At 40.1% G+C, this 23,898-nt stretch overlaps 1 protein-coding gene across 3 annotated transcripts in view; it reads left to right on the top strand.

Moving 5' to 3' along the window:
• Positions 1 to 22,992, top strand: part of CALCRL (calcitonin receptor like receptor) — a 95,414-nt gene extending 72,422 nt beyond the window's left edge. For all 3 annotated transcript variants that reach the window (XM_048869842.2, XM_048869844.2, XM_075118008.1), the window contains exons 12-14: positions 10,852 to 11,070; positions 11,458 to 11,499; positions 19,830 to 22,992. In XM_048869842.2, the coding sequence (XP_048725799.1) occupies positions 10,852 to 11,070; positions 11,458 to 11,499; positions 19,830 to 20,051 (483 nt within the window). In that variant the 3' untranslated portion in view covers positions 20,052 to 22,992. The remainder of the gene's footprint in view (positions 1 to 10,851; positions 11,071 to 11,457; positions 11,500 to 19,829) is intronic.
• The last annotated feature ends 906 nt before the right edge of the window (positions 22,993 to 23,898 follow it).

Raw genomic sequence — 23,898 nt, 5'->3', positions numbered from 1 at the left:
TTTTCATATCATTTTCCAATTTGCCCAAGGCAGTTTTGTTAACAATTAATAAATTGAACAATGTTTTGGTAAATAGTTCAAAGTTGCCCCTGAGGCTGAAATTGTTTCGATTTGCATGTCATCTTTGTACAGAAGACAGAATGTGTGGGCCACTGATTATCTCCAGCCAGTTGGTGATATCTCATAATGTTCATGAAGTGTGTCAGCGACTGAACCTTTAATACTTATCACGATCAGTTTATTCGCTTTGTTGTTAGCTGGTTTGGCAAGGGGCTTTGTTCAACTTCCTTTCAAATTTTGTAACTTAGACACTTTCATACAGAGAAGACAAACAAAAAGCTGGCGTATTTAAATAGGCCAATACTGAGTGCTTTTTGTAAGTCTGCTCCCACTAGGGTGACCTGATGTCCCGATTTTATAGGGATAGTCCCGATATTTGGGGCTTTTTCTTATATAGGCTCGAATTATTCCCCCACCCTCTGTCCTGATTTTTCACACTTGCTGTCTGGTCACCCTAGCTCCCACTGAAGTCTAGGGGAGTTTTGCCACTGATTTCACTAGACTGGCACTGAGCATGTCTGAAAATCCCACCCTCTAAATCCATTTACTTTTCATGCATCTGTTTTTATTTATTTATTCTTTTTTGATCATCATCAACGATATTTATACAAAGTAGAGGGAGGTTCTAGACCCTCACTGTCTCGCTCCTTCTTTTGATGCCTGCTTTGAAGCCATTTGTTCTCATATTATAACCACTCTAAATTCCCTCTTGAGTGTCACAAATGCATGACATCACAATTACTTTCATGAAATTACTACAGGACATAAACTCAATATCCAGCATTATGAGCCCAGCTCTCAATGACTGCTGCAAAAGAAATTATACTGGGAAAAATGCAATTTGTCACTTTCTCCATGAAAATGACTGAACCTTTTTGACTCCAACATTCCAGAAAACATTCTCTCCTAGACTGAGAACGAATCTGACAGATTTCAGCCAGGAAGGAAAAAAGATTGAAAATATTATAAGCAACTGAAAATTATCCCTTAGAATGGAAACATTGGTCCCACTTTAACCAGGGGCTGGATCCAAACTTGGACCTGATTCAATAACCACTAAAGTCAATGGAAATTATATCAAGCCCTCTAGATATTGTTACCTGGTCTGTCTACCTTTAATCTCAGTTTTCTGCCAACTAAAATAAGAAAATAGGATTTCTTCTCCCCCTCACACACCCTCCTAGGACAGAATACTGAACCCACTGGTCAGCCTATTATCTTAGCTGTTGAGAAATGTTTGCTGAGGAGGTCCATGGGGTACATAGATGCTGTGGGTACTCATGCCCTCTTTACAGGTTGATTAGCTAGTGAATTAATGTAGTTGAGAATCACTTGCCTTTGTCCCATTCCAAACCCTCTCCATAATGCAGCACAATGTGTTCCTCTGGAACTGTGATCCATGACCAGTGGGTCATGGACCCCTGCAGAGATTCCCTGTATCCTGCCTCCCTCTACCCTGACAATCAGGTCTTCCATACCAGGTAGATGTTGTGGCTGGAAAGTACTAGGGCTTTAGTATTTCCTCTGAAAACCAGTTCTAAATCCATCTAACCTTTCCTCTCCCCAGCATATATAGAGAGTGAAATCCCAGCTCAATTGACATCAGTAGGAATTTTGCCGTTGACTTCAGTAGGGCCAAGATTGCAGCCAGAGAATGCATGTCACTCTATTTTATACTAATATACTACTATTTCTTTAATCCAAAACTGTCTCGTCAAGGAGATGTCATGTACGTAACTATGCTGTCAGTTCTAAAGCTGAGAAGTCATTTGTATCTGCCTTAGTTTATACCTTTGAGCTCTGAATTTCATGAAAACTAGAGCACCTTACAGGGTCTGGCCTTATTTGCCAAATTTCATATCTTCCTCCCTCCCCTCCTCCCCCAAACCAATCAATATCAAAGATAAACGGGCACAAAGTACCTGATCCGAAGCCTATTGAAAGCAATGGCAAGAATCCCATTGATTTCAGTGGACTCTGGGTCAGGCCCAAACTGCCCAGTGTTGTTCCCATCAAAGTCAACAATAAAAATGCTCTTTGATTTCAATGACAGCAATATCAGGCGCAAAATGTGTTTGAGGCTTGTAAATCTCTATGTCCAACTGCTTTTATTTATTTATTTGGTTGTTTGTTTATTTAAATATATGTACAACTTTAATATTCCTGCATGAATGTTTAATGAAAAGTAGGTTGAAAATGTGGATCTTATTCTCAGTATAAATTTTCTGGGCACTGAGGCAGGAAAAAATATGGATGTAGAGATGGTGAAGACTGAACAGGGTTGTAAATCTTTCCCATGACATGTGCGAAACAAAAGAGATCCTTTTTGAAAGGGTTACTGTAATTTCCCATCCTGATAATAGTTAGATGTTATACATTGATTAAAAAAAGACAAGTCAGGGATAAAGATGGAAGAGTAAATGCATTTGCTTTGGCTGTGTAAGCAGAACCCTCATGGCTGAAGCAGTTTGACTGCCAATCCAATGTCCACACTTAACTAAGCATGACCTGCTTTAGTACAACTGTAAGCAACAATATTAAGCTAACAAGATAACTATAGGAAAGTGTTTTTTCTCCTTGTAGGAGCAACATCTTAAAGACCACAGCTGGAACTTTCAGAGCAGGAGCCAATGGGAATTGGTTCCTAACTCCCTTAGGCTGCTTTGAAAGTCCCACCCTCCATGAAGTTAACAACAATGCTTTTAGAAGCCATGCTATTGTGTAATTGATCAAATCTACGCCCAAGAAAGGAGCAGCTATAATTTGTATCTTGACTGGAGTTGTCTCTAGTTGCCCAGTGAGTTGCAAATGTTTGCCTAAAGAGTCATGAATAAAGGAATAGCAGGAGAATGGGAAAATGGAGGCCGATGTCCATTTCTCCAACTGACGAGAATCATTGATCAGAGTGGAAAAAAAGAATAGCAGGGGTTTTTAATTTAAGTAAAAGCAGTTTTGACTTCAGCTATATTAACAAATGAATTTTTCTATGCCAAAGTTTTTATTTTTGCCACTGAAAAGAACAGATTTTAAAATTATTTCTACCATTTATAAGAATATGTTACAATAGTTTAGTGTATTTTTTCCTTGACAGTTCTTTAAATAAGGCTGAAGACCACAATTTGGCAAGATAGCTAACAAGACAAGGCATCCGATGAAGTGAGCTGTAGCTCACGAAAGCTTATGCTCAAATTAATTTGTTAGTCTCTAAGGTGCCACAAGTACTCCTTTTCTTTTTGCGAATACAGACTAACACGGCTGCTACTCTGAAATCAGTGAGGTATGTAACTTTAACATGAGAGGCAGTATGGTCCAATGGATGAGGCACTGGACTGAACCTCATCAAACCAACCAACCTTATGTTTCTACCTTTGCCACAGACTTGCTGTGTGACCTCGGGCAAGTCATTTCCCTTCTGTGTACATCTATTTGCCCCTCCCAACCTTTGTCTGACTTGACTTGTGTAAGCTCTGTGAGGCAGGGACTGTTTTTTCCTATGAGTTTGCACTGTACCTCACACAATGGGACTCCAAACTCAGTTGAGTCTTGTAGTCATTACCATAATACATATAGTGATCATACACATGTGAGTAGTCCCATTGCTGTCAATGGGACTATCTGTGCTTAAAGTTTTGCATGTGCTAAAGTAACTTCCTGAATCAGGGCCTGCCTTTGCTAATTTTGTGAGAAATCAGGCCATCAAAATCTCTCTGCGTTAGCATTTTGGAAAAAGTCTCTATTACTGGCAAAAGAGATTACTGAATATTTCTGCTGCTCCTTTTCTCAGGTCTGCACTCTACTTTGCCACAAAACTAAACCCATTTATCTGATTCATTTATTTTAATATCTGCACTAGTTAGCCTTGCAAATTGTGTGAATGTGTTTATGGTGGGAAAGTGGCATGCTCTATTTTAAAAAATGAAGTACAAGCACTAATAAGATTTTATGAATGAAATAGTTCTGTTATGAGCTACTCACCTTTAACTTTTGTTAGTCTAGTGTTTAATTAACCTTCAAGCTGAAGATCTGTGTTAAAAATATTTTGTACTAATTCAGTCAAATTGCCAAAGCTTCAGAGGTATGTGAACTACAAGTTCAGAGAACCACTGTGTATTAATGTAATAGATCTAAGTGAGAGAGCTTAAAATTAGCAATGAAGGAAGGACATATTGTTGGAACGTACAATAGGAAGTTAGACGAGGATGGTAGGCTGCCTGAAACCTAAATAAATCTCTTGGGAAAGAATCAGAAGACCTTGATTGCCTAAACAAAGCTAAAAGGTAGTTGCTAGTTTCCAGCAGAAACTCATGCAGAAGTTTCCTATGTAAAGCAATTTCCTATTAAATTGATTTAAATAGCTCATAAGTGGAATATAAATAACATGGCACATCCACCTAATACCATGTTGCTGAAACCATGAGCGGCTGTTTATTATGAGTTCATAATTTACGTAACAGTAATGCTGTTGTATACAGAACACTACCACATTGACGCCTGGGTTGTTTGAGGTTGCTAACCAGGTCACAACTTTATTATAGTGAGACAAAAAAGATCTATATCCTAGAGGAGGAAGTCCTGCTTGTTGTAGAAAGAAGAGCATTTCCTTGTACTGGCTCCTTCCCCTATTCCTTGCATGGTACACCTGCTGGGAGATCTTCCTCATCTCCCCACGCTGTTAAAGACTGTATCTAGACCAAGTTCTTAAATACGGGATCCTATACTGGTAATGGCTATCTGCACCAGTCAGTCTCTCATTCTTGTTCGGAGAGATGGGATTGCCATACAGACCTCCCCCATGAGTCTGGGTGGTGATTAACTTGATGCTGCTTCTTTAGAGAACTAAGTTTGGAAAGCTCCTTTTGTCCCTAAACAGCTTTATACAAGGGAAGTTAATCAATGGTTTGGCCAATAAGGCTACTGTTTGGAGGCAAGTGCCCTCAGCCAGAGGTATTGCTGTCTTTAAAGGGACTTATCCCATAGCCAGGAAGGAGAGTCATTATCTCTGCCCCTTACAACATGTCTGAGATTAGACAACTGCTGCCATTATACAATAATACATGAAAATTCAATGCAATGTTGTCCATGTTATCCTCTTCTCTGACCTTGATTATTTGTCTACCTGGCTGTGCTTATACTGTGAGCTCTTCAGGGAAGGAACTATCTCATCTTGCATGTCTGTGATACTGCCACAAATAAATAAACAACAATAATTAACAGTTATATATTTGTTACACTTGCATCTTCTAATGGTTTGTTTGCACACTCATTGTTTTTTATTAGATTTAGGGGACATGCTTGTGAACGAGACCACAAGTTGTTTGTTCATTCACTTTTGAAACATATAGAAATATTAGCAACAAAAGGTTTTACTGGGAGAGGTAAAGAGGACCCCAAATTCTCATTGACCTCAGCAAAATGTATGGTTGCTCATTACTTTTTGGGATCACTCCTTAACAATGAAACAAAGGCCCAAATCCTCAAAGGTCAATGGGAGATCAGTGGGAGGTAGGCACCTAAATGCCTTTGAAAATCTGGTCCAAACTCCCGAAATATTCTCTTATCACTTTGTGCTATATGGTAAAATAACATGGAGAGTACCATCACACCATTGTAGCTAATAGAAATGTCATTTAATTTACAATACTACTGAATAATCTGAGTATTTGCCACTTTGTCTATGCCTTTAAGTTATAACAGCATATCCAATGGATCTACTTAGAAATGGTCAAGAAATACTTTTTTTTCTTGTAAAAAGTTTTGACTAAAATTTAAAAAAATCATTTGTCCAAATTTCTCTTTCAAATGTTTTGGATTCTCATTGAAAAATCAAAACTGACAACAGAATTTTTTCCCAGTTTTTGGCTTTTTTGATTGATGAAAACTGGAGGGGGGGGAATCATTTTTTGTGGGGGCGGGTACTCAGTGAAAACCGAAACATTTTTGATGAAAATGGATTTTTTTTTCTTGAAAATTTCCACACATTTTATGTTGAAAAAAGTTTTGATCGAAGACTTTTGATCAGCTCTAGACAGCAGGGATGCAATTTTAGTTAAACTGTAATACAAAATCCATTGACTCAAAAGCCTGCCCCTTTGACTTTGCTACAATAAAAGGCTGCTGACCACTGGGAAAATTGAAAATGTAAATTTTAAAATTGTATGTATCTGTATGCTAAAAAAGTGAGTAATAATTTTATAGCTTTTTTTCTATCGCTGTGTATTTTGTGATTGATTTCTGAGAGCAATGAATGCCTCATAAAGTGTACACATTCAGAATGACAGGCTAACGGCTGCATCAGTGATTTTTCTATTTTCACAAATGTTCAAAAAGCTTTTTATTTCACTTGTCTTTTCCGCTGCCATAGAAAAATTTGTTGTCTACGTTATACTCTTACCTCTTGTCTACAGTGAAGGTCAAATCCTGCTCACTTTACCCATGTCAGCAGTCCCGTAGAGGTTAACAGCACTACTCACTTGGGTAAAGCAAAAAGAGTATATGACCTTATCTGGAAATAAGTTGGCACCTTTCTAGATAACCACACTTAGACACAAGTAGAAGATCCACCTACACAGGCTTTACTCTGCTACAAATCTAGAGGGGCAGGATGATTTGGTAGCTATGGCACAGGACTGTGCATTAGGAGCTATGGGTTTCTATTTCCAACTCTGCCTCTGACTTCCTATGTAACTTTGAGCAATTCATTCTGGGTTTGTCTACATCAGGGGTGGGCAAACTATGGCCCGCGGGCCAGATCCAGCCCCTCAGGGCTTTGGATCCGGCCCATGAGATTGCCCCCCGTGGTAACGCAGGCCCCGCACCGCTCTCAGAAGTGGCCAGCACCACGTCCCTGGGGCCCTGCGGGGGAGGGAGCAGATGGCTCTGTGCATTGCCCTTGCCTCCAGGCACTGCCCCCCGCAGCTCCCATTGGCCAGGAACGGGGAACAGCGGCCAATGGGAGCTTTGGGAGAGGTACCCAAAGGCATGGCAAGGGCAGCATGCGGAGCCCTGTGCCCCCACAACTCCCCCAGGGGCCGCGCAGGGATATGGTTCCGGCCACTTCCCGGAGTGGCGTGGCGTGGGGCCAGGGCAGGCAGGCAGGGAGCCTGCCCTTGCCCCGGTGCTCACCACTGCCACCCCGGAACTGCTTTAGGTAAATGGCACTGGGCCAGAGCCCGAACCCCTCCTGCACCCTGCTCCCCAACCTCTGCACCTCGCACCCCTCCTGTACCCCAACTCCCTGCCCTGAGCCCCCTGCCACACCCCGCACTCCTCCTGCACCCCAACCCCTGCCCTGAGGCCCCTGCTGTAGCCAGCACCAGCATGCACCCCAACCCCCTGCTCTGAGCCCCCTGCTGCACCCTGCACCCCATGCACCCCAACCCCCTGCCCTGAGCCCCTGCCACACCCTGCACCCCTGTGCACCCCAACTCCCTGCCCTGAGCCCCCTGCAAACCCCACACTCCTCCTACACCCTGAGCTCCCTCCCACAGTCCGCACCCCTCCTGCACCCCAACCCCCTTCCCTGAGCCCCCTCATACACCCTCATACACCCCGCATCCCTCCTCTGCCCCAGTTCCCTCTGAGCCCGTTCCAGCACACCGCACCCCCTCCCACATCCCACACTCCCTCCAGCCCCCTGCCCCGGGCCTGCATACAATTTCCCCACCCAGATGTGGCCCTCAGCCCAAAAAGTTTGCCCACCTCTGGTCTACATGGTGCATTACTGTGCAGATTGCTCTGCACATGTTCCATTACTTCTTCTTTGTGCTCATGACAGTTGGTAGCTGAAAATCAATATGGATCACTGATGGTCTGTGCTGGCTGTGTGGAAAATTGTGCAAGACTCGGCATGATGCTGGATGTGGGCTGAACTGTGTAGGAGTGCACTGCTCTACTCAAGCCGTATGAGTCAACCGGTGACCCAGACGTGGCCAAACACTTAATCAAAACTTTGAACTGTGCTCACTGAGCCAGAGGGGAGGAAAAGACCAAGAACCTGGACTTTACATGGTCCAGCCAGAAATGCTGGAGTTTACTTTGTCACGTTAGAGTAGCCCAGCAACCACTGACACCATGCTGATTTCTCTGAGTACTAACCAATAACCAATCACCTGCTTTGCGTGGGAAAGACACCTCTGGAAAAAGAAATTAAGAGTCAAGTCCAGAGTGCGTGGAGGATCTTCCAAGGCAACACAAATCCAGAGCTTGCCCTGAACCTTTCATAGTTCCACGGCTGGACAGAGTGCTATATAACATCAAGTCTGACACCACTGCCAGCTAAGACAACATCCTTCCAGAGTTCCTGAAACATCTTGGCCTATGCCCCCATTCTTGGCTGGCTCAAGTCTTCAAAAAGGTCACAATGAAGGAAGACTGCTGAAAAACTGGTGCATTTCAAAAGTCATCTGCCTCCTAAAACTTGGTAAAGACCCAAACCAGGCATCAAGCTACCACCCGATATCACTGCTTTCTGTGTGTCTCAAGGTTCTAGAGTGCCTCATTTTACAGTGAATAACACCAGAGGTTGAGAATATTTTTAATGTCGAGCAAGCAGACTTTCAACAAGGTCGAAGCACACATACTAACCACATTAATTGAAAATGGTTTTCAAAGAAACCTGAAAACAGGTGCTATTTTCCTTGACCTCACCGCAGCATACATGGCACACAGGTCTACTTGTTAAAATATGAAGAGTCCTCCAACCATGGGTTACTGATGCCATCAAACAGCTACATCTAAGACAGATGGTTCAGGGTGCATGTTGGTGAGAAAACAAGTGCTTTGATAAAAACAGATGAGCAGGGTACCCCAAGGGTCTGTTCTAGCCCCCACCTTGTTCAATATATACATCAGTGACCTGCCACCAACCCAGTCATCTATGCAGACAATATCTGCTGTGGACTACAGGCTCCCACTTTCTATAAGTTGGAGAATACCCTGAGCGACGAAGCTGCAAAGCTGGCCAACTACTGCAAGACATGGCGCCTTCAGCCTAGCACCAGCAAGACAGTCTCTAGAACATTCCACCTCCACCATGCCAACACTAAGAGGGAATTAAACATCACAATGAATGGCCAGAGGCTGAAGCATGAAGCATACCCAGTTTACTTAGGCGTGACCCTCAACCAAACATATAAAAGCCGGCTGAGCAAGATAGCAGTGAAGGTCAAGACAGGCAAAAACCTTCTCAGCAAACTGGCAGGTTCTTCATGGGGAGTGGATGCTCCAACCCTAAGAACCTCAGCCCTTGCCATCTCGTACTGAAGAGCAGAATACTGTGTGCCAGTATGGATTCAGGAGGCACACACCAAACTTGTTGATGTGCAACTCAGTTCAACAATGTGCATAATTGCAGGAACTCTCTTACTGACTCATCTTCTATGGCTTCCAGTTCTGAGCCACATTGCTCCCTTACATCAGGAGGGAGATTGCAGTAGACAAGCTGCTTGAGAAGGTACATGCCAACCCACATTTGCCCTTGCCTTTTTGTCCACGTCTTCCATCACAACATCCACTGTGGTCGAGGCTGCCATGCCAGAATGTGACAGCAGAGTCTGTGTGGTGGGAATACAAGTGCTTAATATCAACCACGAATAAGTTCCTCTTCAGAGAACCTTCTGCTCACCTGCCTGGCTTCAACCTGCCATGTCATCAGTGGGCCCTTCTTAACCAATTCCAGACTGGGCAAGGCTTCTGTGCAGCCACCCAGCACTGCTGGGATCTTTGAGACAATCCAAGATGCAGCTGTGGTGCAAATCTAACAATGACACACATTATTGAGGTGTGCCCACCAACCAAATTCAGTGGTGGGCTCTGAGCTATTGCTTGGCTCAGAGAATATGCAAATACTAAATAAATTAGTGTGTACCACCTGAGATATAAATTCTAGTGTGCACAAGCACCTTGTACACTAGGGAACTTCTAGGGCATGCCAACAGGGTCCAGGTGGGCCAGTGAGTGTATGACATGCCACTATGCACTAGAATTTACATCCCACTGGTGTACACTAGCGCACTATGTAGACAGCCTTTAGAAACTGATTAAATCAATCACCTTCAGCTGACCCAGGATCAAGACCTTACATTAAATCAATCCCTCTGTGTCTAAATTCCCAATTAGTAAAATAGGGATTACAATTCTTTTCTGTTGCATGAGCATGTTGTAAGGATTTATTTATTAATATCTAGGAAGTGGTTTGAAAACCTTGCATGGAAGCTGCTGTAGCTATTATTTTACATACCGTGATATAGTCTACTCTCTTCATAATCCAGCATCCAAGATTGGTCCAATAACTTTGGGTGAAATACTGGCCCCTTTGAAGTCAATAGTAAAATTTCCATTCACTTCAGTAGGGCCACGATTTCATCCATTCAGATTAACATCCTGATCCTGGCACCAAAAACTCCCACCGATGTTAATGGGAATTTTGAATATGCAAGGAATGTAGGATCAGACTGCTAAACTGCATGCCTCTTTGGGGGTGAGTTCCTGTTTTGTTATACAGGTACAAGCTTTAAATAATTATGCATATATTGCATATGTGATTATGTATATAGAATCACAAGGAGAAAGTTGTCATGAGAAGAATTAATCTCCAAGTGCAAAGTGTAGATCCAATCCAGACAGAAGAAGTTTCAGATGCTCCATTTTGTTATAATGAATACATGTCTAATGACATAACATATAGTCTGAGTTTTCTAACATGTAAATGTTTCCGTTGCTTTCAGTATTCAGTACAAAATAATTGTAGTCTATTCTATCAGACTATTACAAAAGCAATTTCCTTTCTTACAGGTGAATCTTTTTTTCCTGTTGAATATTGTTCGAGTTCTCATAACCAAGCTCAAAGTCACACACCAGGCAGAATCCAGTCTATACATGAAAGCTGTGAGAGCTACACTCATTCTAGTGCCACTTCTTGGCATTGAATTTGTGCTGTTTCCATGGCGACCAGAAGGCCGTATTGCTGAAGAAGTATATGACTACGTGATGCATATCCTTATGCATTATCAGGCAAGAAGCTTTAAGTTGCACTTGTTCCCTTGAGCTAGACAGTACTTGCAATATGACTGCAAATAAATGAATGACAAAGGGAAATTCATTAATTTCTAAACCATTTTTAGATCTTTATAAAAAAACTTCTGCTTATTAATAGCCTTATATTTCTCATTTCATTTAGATTAATCCTTTAGGAGGAATGAAATGTCATGCTAGTGTGCTGGTCCAATAGACCATCTGTATTATTAGTAATAATTCACTGAGTTTAGATTTGAAATGCATTTTTCCTCTTTGCTCTCTAGATCTGCGTTTTATTAGGGGTGTGTTAGTGTGTGTGTGTTCTTGTATTTCAATAAATCTGTATGTATTGAAAAAATCAAGAGAAAACTTTTTATTTTGCAGGGTCTGTTGGTGGCTACAATTTTCTGCTTTTTTAATGGAGAGGTAGGTACAGTAACTGATTTCAATTTATTTAACTTCCTTAATTTTGGTTTAGAGTTAAAAGAAATTGTTTTGTTGTTGTTTTTTTAAATCCACCACCCCCATTTGTGATCCCAATGACAAATGTAAAATTGTAAATAGAAATTTAAATTTACACTTCTACATTTTAAAATAAGTAAAAATGTTAGGGATAAAGTATTTGCGAATAACTTACCTAGCAAGACCTGAATTTAGGCTTGAGTGTTGCCTCTAAAATATTTCATGAAATTCGTAAGGGTTTAAACCTATTAGGTGTTGAGCAGCCTAAAATTCTCTTGATTTCAGAAGTAATTAACGGCACTCAGCACTTTTCAGGTTAGTATCCATATAACAATAACAGCACTGCTATGTGGGAAAAAATTTCAGTACTGACAAATAAAATCATAAATTCCTAGTGGACATGTATTCTCATCCAAGAAACTACCAAACTGTCATCATTGTGTCAGCCTTACCCCCAGCAAGGCCTTGAATTGGTCCTTCAAGGTCAGGAATGAGGCACACTTGTGGGACAGAACTGGAAAAATTGTTGCTTTCTAGGAAATTACTGCTCTGTAATTAGGTTGAGGTCTGCATCCGTAGAACTGTGAAATGGTACCTTTCATGAACACTAACTTTACTGTATGAAATGGAGGTAAAAGATCATCTCTTTTGGTGGTGTTTCAGATTTTTCATTTTGGGGGCAGAACTTTGGGCTTATTTTTTGCAAACAGCCTTTTCAGCACAAGTGGAAAAAACATTCAAGGCCAAGGCTTTGTAAACTTTCTATATTTGGGCCATCAAAAAGTTTTCCTTGCTTCAGTTGGACCTCCATTCTTCTGGGAGTCCAATCCTGCCCTTCAGGTGACTACTGAGCAGACATGCCAAACCCTCAAAAAACCCACAGAAATTGGGCTTGTTTTTGGCTTAATTGGCTTGTGAGTTGCTTCTGGCTAGTTTTTGGCTTGTAGCTTGTTTGGCTTGTAGCTTGTTGCTTGTTGTAGGTTGTTGCTTCTTTCTTTTGATCGGCTCCTGGCAAGCAGAGGCAAGGGGCAAGTGTGGGGGGGAGAGAGTCAGGGGTGCACAGCAGGCCCACCATTGTCCCAGACTGCACACTTCGGGGGATCTAGTCACATAGAGTGGTGGGTTCTTAGGGATTGGCTTGTTTGGGTCTTGTTTTGAAATGGGATTAGCTTGATTTTTGGCTTATTGTGAAAGTTGAGGTACCTATTTACTGCATGAAAGTTGGCAACTGTGCTACTGAGGGCACATACTTGCTCCTTCTGAAGTCAAAGGACTATGCCCTAAATCTTCAGTGGGCTAAGGCCCTGACCCTGCATCACAGAAGTTAATGGAACTTTGCCACCAGTTTTGTTTTCACTAGCAAAATAAAGCAATTTGGTACTTTTCCCATAGTTCTATTAGGGAGACAGTTACTGATCCAGCAGGCACCTATTTCTACACAACTGCTTATTCCCACACATAATTCAATTACAGTATATGTGAGTAAGCAGACGTGTGGAAGTAAGAGTTTGTAGGATTGAGCCTTTAGGTATTTTTTGGGCTGTCAAGAGATTAGAAAAATCAATCACAATTAATCGCACTGTTAAACAATATTAGAGTACCATTTATTTAAATATTTTTGGATGTTTTCTATATTTTCAAATAGATTGATTTCAATTACAACACAGAACACAAAGTATACAGTTCTCACTTTATATTTATTTTGGATTACAAGTATTTGCACTGTAAAAAAACAAAAGAAATAGTAGTTTTCAATTCACCTAATACAGCGGACCCTTGCTAGAGCGTGGATTCACATATAGCACGGTCGCAGCGTTGGATCCCAAATTTAAATATTTAAATTGGGATCCATGGTAACGTGGCCCCTGCTATAATGCGGTCCCCGCATTAACATGGTACTGCACATGGATCCCGAACCCTGCATTCTAGCAAGGGTCGGGTGTACAAATACTCTAGTGTAATCTCTTTATCATGAAAGTTGAACTTACAAATGTAGAATTATGTACAAAAAATTGCATTAAAAAATAAAACAATGTAAAATTTTAGAGCCTACAAGTCCACTCAGTCCTATTTCTTGTTCAGATAATTGCTCAGACAAAGAAATTTGTTTACATCTGAAGGAGATAATGCTGCCCACTTCTTGTTTACAATGTCACCTGAAAGTGAGGACAGGTGTTCTCGTGGCACTATTGTAGCCAGTGTCGCAAGATATTTACATGCTGGATGCACTAAAGATTCATATGTCCCTTCATGTTTCAACCACCATTCCAGTGGACATACATCCATGCTGATGACGGGTTCTGCTCGATAACGATCCAAAGAAGTGCAGACCAACACATGTTCATTTTCATTATCTTGAGTGAGATGCCACCAGCAGAAGGTTTTTTGGCGGTTCAGGTTCTGTAGTTTCCGCATCAGAGTGTTGCTCTTTTAAGACTTCTGAAAGCATGCTCCACACCTCATCCCTCTCAGATTTTGGAATGCACTTCAGATTCTTAAACCTTGGGTCAAGTGCTGTAGCTATCTTTAGAAATCTCACATTGGTACCTTCTTTGCGTTTTCTCAAATCTGCTGTGAAAGTGTTCTTAAAATGAACAAAATGTGCTGGGTCATCATCCAAGACTGCTATAACATGAAATATATGGCAGAATGCGGGTAAAACAGAGCAGGGGACATACAATTCTCCCCTAAAAAGTTCAGTCACAAATTTAATTAACCCATTATTTTTTTAACGATCGTCATCAGCATGGTAGCATGTCCTCTGGTCTGGTGGCCAAAGCATGAAGAGGCACACAAATGTTTAGCATATCTGGCACGTAAATACCTTGCAATGCTGGTTACAAAAGTGCCATGCAAACGCCAATTCTCACTTTCTGGTGACATTGTAAATAAGAAGAGGGCAGCATTATGTCCTGTAAATGTAAACAAACTTGAACAAGAAGTAGGACTGAGTGGACTTGCAGGCGCTGAAATTTTACTTTGTTTTGTTTTTGAGTGTAGTTATGTAACATCAAAAAATCGACATTTGTTAGTTGCACTTTCACGACAAAGAGATTTCACTTCAGTACTTGTATGAGGTGAATTGAAAAATATGATTTATTTTGTTTATCATTTTTATAGTGCAAATATTGGTAATAAAAAATAATATACACTTTGATTTCAGTTACAACTGAATACAATATATATGAAAATGTAGAAAAACATCCAAAATATTTAATATATTTTAACTGGTATTCTATTGTTTAACAGTGCGATTAAACTGTGATTAATTGCGATTAATTTTTTTAATCATGATTAATTTTTTTTTAGTTAATCATATGAGTTAACTGTGATTAATCGACTGCCCTAATATTTTTATTAGGCATTTAAGAATGTATGAGAAACAGATAAATCATTTGACTAATAGAGAAGAATTGACTCAAGTGCACACCCAAAATCTGAACTAACCAAAACTGAACTGCAACTTTCCTATGGTTTGGATAAGTTTCTCTCTCCATTATTTTTGGAGCTGGTCAGAACATTTCTGACCAAATTACGTTGTGCCAAAATATGCTGTTTTGCAGAATCTGAAACATTTTGAGGAAATCAGTTTTGCGGAAAACAGTTTTGAGGCAATCCCCGTTGGGGAGTGAAAGACATGCTCATAGTTGGTAATCTTGTCATTAATGCACTGCCCTGGGATGTGGTAGACCATAGTTCAAGTCCCTGCTCCTCTGCCTGTTCCAGAGCAGAGTTTTTCATCACAGATGATTCTGAATCTGATTGGATCACCGCCCACATCACTGTGCCCTAATCACTGCCCCTCCCCTGCCCTCCGCAACTGAAAAGCTCAGGTTTTGATCTGAAAACGGATAATTTGACAGAATTCAATTTTTGTGCAAACATTTGAATGGTTTTAGTTTTGTTCTACTGCGAAACGAACAAAATGGATGCAAAATGGAATTGCTGTCCTTTGATCAGCTATAATTATTTTTAATTTATGTGCACCTCTTAACAACGTTTCCATTCCACTGCAGAACAAAATCAAATCTACCTGTGGTTTTAAATTTAAAACTTGCTCTATTAGCATTAGTAATCAATTATTTATTCTGTTAGGGTTCCAATATTATGAATTTACAATCTATACTTCGGCCATATTCTCTCCGGAGCCAGAGGTTTGTTCAGTGTCAGGGAGTTGGGTAGCTGTCAGTTACACCACTAATTTAGGGTCCTTAATGGGCCTTACAATGCTGGAGGATCAGTGTAGCAAAGCTTAGCGCTGCTGTGCCCTCTACAAGCAGACATACTAGCAGGGAGTTCCCCTCCAACAAGGGAATTTTCTGCTGGGCATCTGTGGACAGATTACAGCAATTTAGCATCACCTGAATTACATAAAAGGGCCATAAATCATCTTGACATCTGGCCCACAATCTTTAATCTTAGCTGATCTTTGTCCATTTACATGCCATTGCGCAGAATCTTGTGTTTTAAACATTGTCTCCTATCGTCTTTAGCTCTTCCAGTGGCACTATTCAATTTTTTTTCAGCTGGCTATAATTTCATTATATCTTGTTATAAAAATGATAGTATAGTAAGGTATAATGGCTCAAGGGGGGAATGACAATAAAGTTAAAAATCATACAAAAATCTGTACTCAACAAGTGTTCTCTCGGTCTCTTACTAGATTCTGCTGCAGACATGACATTCAGCAGGCATAACTCATAATCTTCTGTCCTTAAGGGCCTCTGTTATAGCAGTTTTGAACTTGATATGACTTATCTATGATATGTCCCTTTAACATCACTTGCCATAGCAAAACCTCATTATAATTTACAGAATACTAGGCATCCTAGGGAAGTGGCAACATGCATGTGCAGTTTGTGTTGCTATATGGGATAACAGTGAATAAGGAATCTGCATCTGCTGCAAATTTCTTTATTATTAATGGCAGGTGGGTTTTCCATTCCTTTGGGCAATGGAAAAGTCTTTACAGCAAAGATTGAGGTATAAGAATTGTTGGAAAGTAATCTCTTTTCTTTATCCATATGCTGGGGTTTCCCAACTGCTATGGACAAGAGCAGGAAACTTTACCAGCAGGAAACCGCTATACCAGGCACTCAGATACAAGCTCTAACGTAGAGCGTAGCATGGTCTGCAATCACAGTGGGTGTTTGGAGCAGCCCAAGCTTCAGTGGGCTTGATACAGACGTCGTTGAAGGCAGTAGAAAAATCCCTATCGATTTCAGTGAACTTTGGATTAAACCAATAGTTTGGTTAGGGCATATTCAGTTGAACAGGAGACTGGCAGGAGCACTGCCCGAAGTGCCAGCACAGAGGGACATCTTTAAACTAGGAAGAAAAGCAAGAACCATACAGCCAGACAGGGCACATGGCTTAGTGACCAGGAACTATGGCCATGACTATATATACTTTGCAATATGAGCTTATTTTAGGATGTTTTTTGTCTGTGTTATTTTCATGTAAGAGAGTGAGCCCGCAGTCTGCTAAAACTATTTAGAATTGGTCAAAGCTGAGAAAAGGATGATAAAGTTCTTCGACCACTCTGGATGTATCTTTTGTTAAAGGAGTGTAATCCGGGGCAGAGCTTTGCTGCTGCATTGATTAGCAATTTGCTGTGCAGTTCCTAGGTGTTGGGTTAGACGTGTCAGATGAGACTGCAGGAAAGCCAGAAATAAGGGATAGGTAAACTGCAGTGAATTACAAGAATAGACTGGTAGTGGCATGTTGATTCAATGGTAACAGAGGGGCTATTGCATGAGAGGTTTAAAAGGCTTGGCTTAGTGTAGGAAGAAATACCAGAGAATATGTTGGAGCCTGGAGGTGTGGGGAGGGAGGAGAAGATAAAAGAGAAAGTGAGAGAGCCATATTGAAGCACCAAATATAAGCAACAATTGCAGACAATATATCACACTACTTTGACTGCTTTGTTCTTAAAAATTATTATTGATTTATATTGCAATAGTGTCAAAGACGTTACAACCTTAGTTCCTGCCCCCAAAATTTTACAATCTAATTGAAGAGATGATTCAATAAGTGTGACAAACAGGAAGGAAGGAAAAGCGGATGAGGGTACTGATGGTCTTGTGATTATGACACTGGTCCAGAACTAAGATGATCCATTCTGAATCAATTCCTAGCTCTGCCATAGAATTCCTGGGTGACTTTGAGCAAGTCACTCAATTTCTCTGTGCCTATTAGTAAATGGGAATAATAACAATTTCTCTTTCCCATCATCTTAGTCTGCATCTGCATTCTGCACAGTTCAGGGAGGTGAGTAAGTTGCTTCAAATCAACCCAGCATTGTGGTTTTCTCTCTTATTTATAAGTAAATATAATACCTGGTGGAAAACAGGAAGCCAGTAGAAATATTCAAAGTGTGGGGTGTCATGGTCAGAGTGATGGCTCTGAGCAGCTAAGTTTTGAATAGATTATAAAATGCATTCTAAAGCTTCCCTCTCAGAAGGGGAGATGTTTTAGAACATTCTTCTGCCTCGTGGCTCCACATGATTGAAGTGGGTTAACCACTTTAAAAAATTAAGGTCACACACCAGCCTTAAGCCATGTGCAGAATTCCCTTTGACGTGAACTGGAACTGCATACACAGACTGAGAAGAATATATGATCTTTTGTGTAGCAAGAGCAAGGTGACTAAAATGGATTACAACGGTAGTAGATGGTGTCCCAGATGGGAGAAGAAAAATACTAGCTTCCTTCTTAACTCTTTAAATAATTCTCCTCTCCCCAAAGTATATTTTATTTGTCAGCATACTGGGGAATATGAAACTCTTTTTAACTGAGGTTTTGATAGCAGACTACAGAAGTCTAAATGTTGTGTCTATGCTGTTCTATTCCTATTTATCATAATTAAAGCTGGAGAGAAATTAGACAAAATAAGCCATTTTGTTAGAAAAATGTAAACTAAACAAACAAAAACCTCAAGACATAAGGAAAGCTGAATGGAAGATGTTGCCCCATAATAGTAATTTGTTAACAGACACTGTTCCATCTGCAAATGTTAGTTTATATTCCAAGTGGATGTACATCAATAAATCTGACAACATAAAAATGAAGGGCAAGATTTTCCCATGTGGCTGGTGATTTGAGTGCTAACTTGAGACACACGTTAGTGTCAAGACAACTGCGTCTCAATATTTTATGAAAATCAGGCTCATCACAAATTAGGAACCCATAATTATTAGTCTGAAAATTTTGGCCAGAAGGAAATGAATAGTTAAGCTATTACATTACATTAAATGCTAATCAGATAGGACGAGATCTTGAACACGTGGTATCCCTTTTAGCACCTATTGTTAACAGCTGCAAATAACTCTGACACAATTTAGCACGTAGGCGCCTGGTATTTTGCTTGTGCAAAAAGGAAGCTAGGATGTAGATGAGAAGGAATGCAGGTCCATAGGGCCACAATTCAATCTCTCCTGTAACGACACTGACTTTAGGGCAGTTACAGGAATGTTCACTTTGGTCTATAATATAGTTAAGTGGTAGGACTAATACATAATCCCTGATGCTTAAATCTGAGCAAAAACATAAATTAAGATTTTTCCATAAATTTGATTTTCTTACAAGCAGCTGTACCAGCATTCTGATCACTCCTAACTTGGCCTCCTTCCTCAAAAACTAATTACATGTGAATTTCATTAACCCAGCACTTCAGTAAATCCAGTCTTCCTGTTGCCCAGGTGTTTTGCCATATTGTATTAGAGGAAACCAGTGAAATACATAACATCCTTGCAATGAAGCATGTAAACAAACTGAGGCCGCTGTGGTCTTCGGCTATTCTATACAATTTATTTTTAACCAGGGTAAGAACATGTGCTGAAACTACCTTGCCATTAGTTTTATGAAGGCTTGATCACAAATAAGAGAAGACTTGTTGGGCCAGATCCTCAGCTGGTGTAAATCGGACTTCAATGGAGTTATATCAGCTGATGTTGCTGAGGATCTGACCACATTAATCATGACTAGAGATAACCTTTGGATAACCACATTAGGGCTGAGGCAGTGTGTGAAAACTTGTACTTCTGGGGCCCACGGTATAGAATAGCCCAGTCTCTGGAGCTATAAATCCAAAATCTTTCACGAGCTTTGAACGTATTAAAATGTTAAATATAATGATGTTAGTCTAGATTTACCAAAAATACAGCCTAATTCCATTTGTATTTCTTTCATAATAGCTCATGATTTTGATGCTGTATTCTAATTTTAAGGCCCGCACATAAGCATCTGTCCATGTAATTTATACACATTTTTTCCCTCTTCCTTTCACGGAATAGGTCCAAGCTGTTTTGAGAAGGCACTGGAATCAGTACAAAATCCAATTTGAGCACAGCTTCAGCCACTCAGATGCTATGCGCACAGCTTCCTACACGGTATCATCCATCAGTGATGTTCAGGGCTACAGCTTCAATCACGATTTCACGAGTGAACATTTAAATGGGAAAAGCTACCATGACATGGAGAATATTGTTTTAAAATCTGAAAAGCTGTATGGTTGACTGCAGAAATGCTGTATTGCCCACATTCTAGTCCTCATAGCTCATGAACTTGAAGTTTGAGTTAATGACTTTGTGGCCAGAAGATTTTTACCTCACTTGGGACATGTTTTTCCTGAATGATGCAAACTTAAGACAATGTATTTCTCATGCGTATATACATATGCACATATGTGTGGGTGTATATGGTATGCACACATATATGTTCATATATAGATATAAGTACATATATAAAGAATGAGACTTTGCCTCTTCCGTTTCTACTGTGTAGACCAAGTTGGCAATTATTTTGTATGCAGGGAATCAATGAAGGATTTCTTATTCTCTTGAAAGTTTGTGTAAAGACTGTATTGTATTGAAAACCATATCATTTGCCTGCGAGAACTCATCTTGTAAATACTGTCTTAATCATAATATATTTGCTAAATTCATCCAGTACGCAACCTAAATAAGTGGTTAAGATTGAACTCTGTCAGGAAAGACAGATTGTTGAAGATAATCAAGTCTGAGATGTTGATATGTATCTAGCTCATTTTTTGCCACTATTTTAAACCAGGCATATTGTAAAGGCACCCAGATGCTAATGCCCGAAATCTGAGGCATGAAACCCCCACTGCTTCTATTCTTCAATGTTACATTTTACAAGATGTTTGTAATTATTTTAGTGGACAGACAGCCTGATCCTGCTACAAATGAAGCAAATGGAAGTTTCTTATTGACTTTAATGGGAGCAGGACCAGTGAGGTCCTGATCTGGAAAAGTTGATAAGCCCATCTTTATCTTTGACTTTGATGGAACTTAAACTAGTGCTTAAGCTGTTTGTAGAAGTCGGGCAGGATTGCTGACTTGGAGCAAGATTGCATACGTGTAAAGAAAAATATTTTCCTTGCCACATGCCTGATACCTGACTCCTTAGTTTATGAATCAGGCAAAACGAACCCCATTGATACAGTGGGAGTTTTGTCTGAGAAAGGCATGCAAGATTGGATGGCATGCCAATAAATATGATCTCAGAGCCAGCTTCTTTGGCCTAGCCTAGAGTAATAAGAAAAGATGGTTTGGGGCATTTTCCAGTGGTTTTTGGAAAACTTACCAAGTCTATCTTATGAAAATCTTTTGGAGCCTTTCTGAAGTGCCTTGTTTGGGAAATTCAGTATTATTTTGTGGTGACTGATTGTATAAGGCTTGAATCTGTTAAGGTCTTAAGAAAAATATGTCTGTAAAGACAGCATTTTCTGTGTATTTTTAAATGTTTTATGCTTTAAAGAAATCGTGTATTTTCAATACAAAGGAAGAAAAATCAAAAGGGGGCACATGATAAAAAAGTCTTATTCAAAAGTCTTTTTTTAAAGCTGAATAAAGTGAAATAAACAGAAATGGATGAAAAATCTAGTACTGTGCATGGTAGAATATTGCCATGCAAATGTATTTCTGATTTATTAAAGCCAACACCAGAGGATTAAAACATACTTTCTCAGAACACCTCAGTTTTAAAAGCTTATTGTTGAATATGAATAATTCAGTTTTGGCCTTTAAGGGTGATATGTCATTAGTCTTCTAACAGACTTCAATAGACAGCTGATTAGCCAGCCATCGTAGGGCTTATCAGCTTGAGATTTCATAAGAATGTGAATAGTTTTTATCTTCATCACAGCTGTTTGCAACTTTATGTATATGTTTAAACCTTCTATTGGCTGGTGATTGAATTTAGATTGAATTCTATTGGCTGGTGAGTTAAATTCTAGAGGCCTAATGTTCCCATTAGATGATGCAACTCTATTGATTTTACTGGGGTTTTTACCTCCTAGTGGAAGGGAGTATTGGCTGCTCATAGCTCCATTAAGGAGCTGTGGATTGGGAAGGTAGGGGGTTAGAATGAGGTCCACAGCTTCTGGTACAAGAGCCATCCTAACAGCTCACGGTGACAGGCCCAAGGTAGTGCCATGTACACTCTTAGAAAAGAAACAGGATGCAGCCCCAGCAAGGGGAGGTAAGAAAAAATCCTATGTGGCCACGGTGTGCCAAATGGCGTTAGAGCTACATTTTGTCCCTAAACATGAGGTAGACCTTCTTGCCTATGGCTGTTGTATTAGAGAATAAGTTCCCTACACCCTCTTCTTACAACACCCCTCTCACATACACAGGCAATCAAGAACATGGTCTAAATTCTCCTTTATCAGAATAAATTTGAATTAAATCCTTACGCTGATTTCACACAGGGTCTTTTTTATATATACTTTGTACTGTGTTTGGAGCAAACACTGGTGTAGTTACTATCTGTGCTCTGAAGGAATATAGACAGTTATGGGGTCTTTTTTAAGAGTTCTTTTTACCAGGCCAGCATTTCTTAGTAACTGTAGTTTGCTGTTAGTATGTTATTCGGTGAGGATTTGAAGTCTCAAAGAGGGTTGGGGGAATACCTGTCTTGTTTAGGATCTAATTTTGTATTTGGTATCTGTAATACTAAGATGTTAGTTTTATATGTTTATGGATATTACTTCAAATGAGAGAGAGAGTGTCTATTTTTATGCTACTGCTGTCAGTTAATAAAATGCCACAAAGAAGTTAGGTGATGCTCACTGCTGGCTGCTCAGTTGATTCCATTTTTTAAAATGTTAATTTACTAATTGTTTTGTCATTCATTATTTTTCAAGGTAATGATCTGCTAGAGTATTTGGCTGAACACATGCTAAAGCACATCCTCCTATGTTACCATTTCATGTCCTAAAAGGGTTATGCTAGAAATCAGGCAACATTCAAACTATTGTACAATGTAAATAAGATTAATGGACTATAGCAGTGTATTTATTGCTTATCAAGTAAGAACGAAATGAAAAAATGTGAAATTATTTTTGGTCTTATTTTCACTCTGTTCCTATGAAACATTCATTTTAATTGTTGACAAAGTATTAATTTTCCGATCAATAAAACTTTATTATGCCTATTCAGTTCTTAGAGGTTTTACATATAAACGCCATGGTTTCTATTTATTACAATAGCAATAAAGGTGAGCAAATGCTCAGGCTTTTTACTCCTTCCTAACTATGTATGAAAAGTAATCTGAATCTAGGGAAATAGGTATAAAATTGTTAGTAGCACTACATAATGCTGGAGTCTTTTTTAATGTTCTGCAGATTACAGTCTCCTAAAGCTTCTGATGCCATACAGGCAGATTCGCCAGCACTTGTATGCAACCCCAAGTGATTTCAATTCACAAGTTTCCATAGCTGCACTACTAATGGCTGTCTTCTTGTGACACTTGCTTCTGAATCTGCCTTTGGTTAAATGCTGTATATAAATAGTCAATTGCTAATATTATTTGGCTGGAGTGTCTTTTCCATGGATACCTATGGGAACAAAAGGGCTGAGTAAACTTAGGGTATGTCTTCACTGCCCACCAGATTGGCGGGCAGCGATCGATCCAGTGGGGATCGTCTAGTCTAGACGCGATAAATCGACCCCTGAGCTCTCTCCCTTCGACTCCCGTACTCCAGCGCCACGACAGGCACAGGCAGAGTCAACAGGGGAGCGGCAGCAGTCGACTCACCGCAGTGAAGACGCCACGGTAAGTCGATCTAAGTGCGTCGACTTCAGCTACATTATTCACATAGCTGAAGTTGTGTAACTTAGATCGATTTCCACCCCCCCCTCCCCGCACCAGCGTAGACCAGGGCTTAGCCTATTTCACACCAAGCCATAGAGTTCTGCACAAACATAGTGAATCTGCCTAACAACTTTCCTGTTGCACTAACAGTGCAATAGCAAATCTCACCATGTTGTAAAATGCGTATTTATTTTTGCAGCATATTCTGTAAGCAGATGAGTAGAAAAGCAGCTGGGAAATGTGTTT

This window comes from Caretta caretta, chromosome 11 (genome assembly GCF_965140235.1).
Source record: "Caretta caretta isolate rCarCar2 chromosome 11, rCarCar1.hap1, whole genome shotgun sequence".
NCBI lineage: Eukaryota > Metazoa > Chordata > Testudines > Cheloniidae > Caretta > Caretta caretta.
The sequence above is the reverse complement of the archived record's forward strand: the minus strand, read 5'-3'. Positions and strand labels throughout refer to the sequence as shown.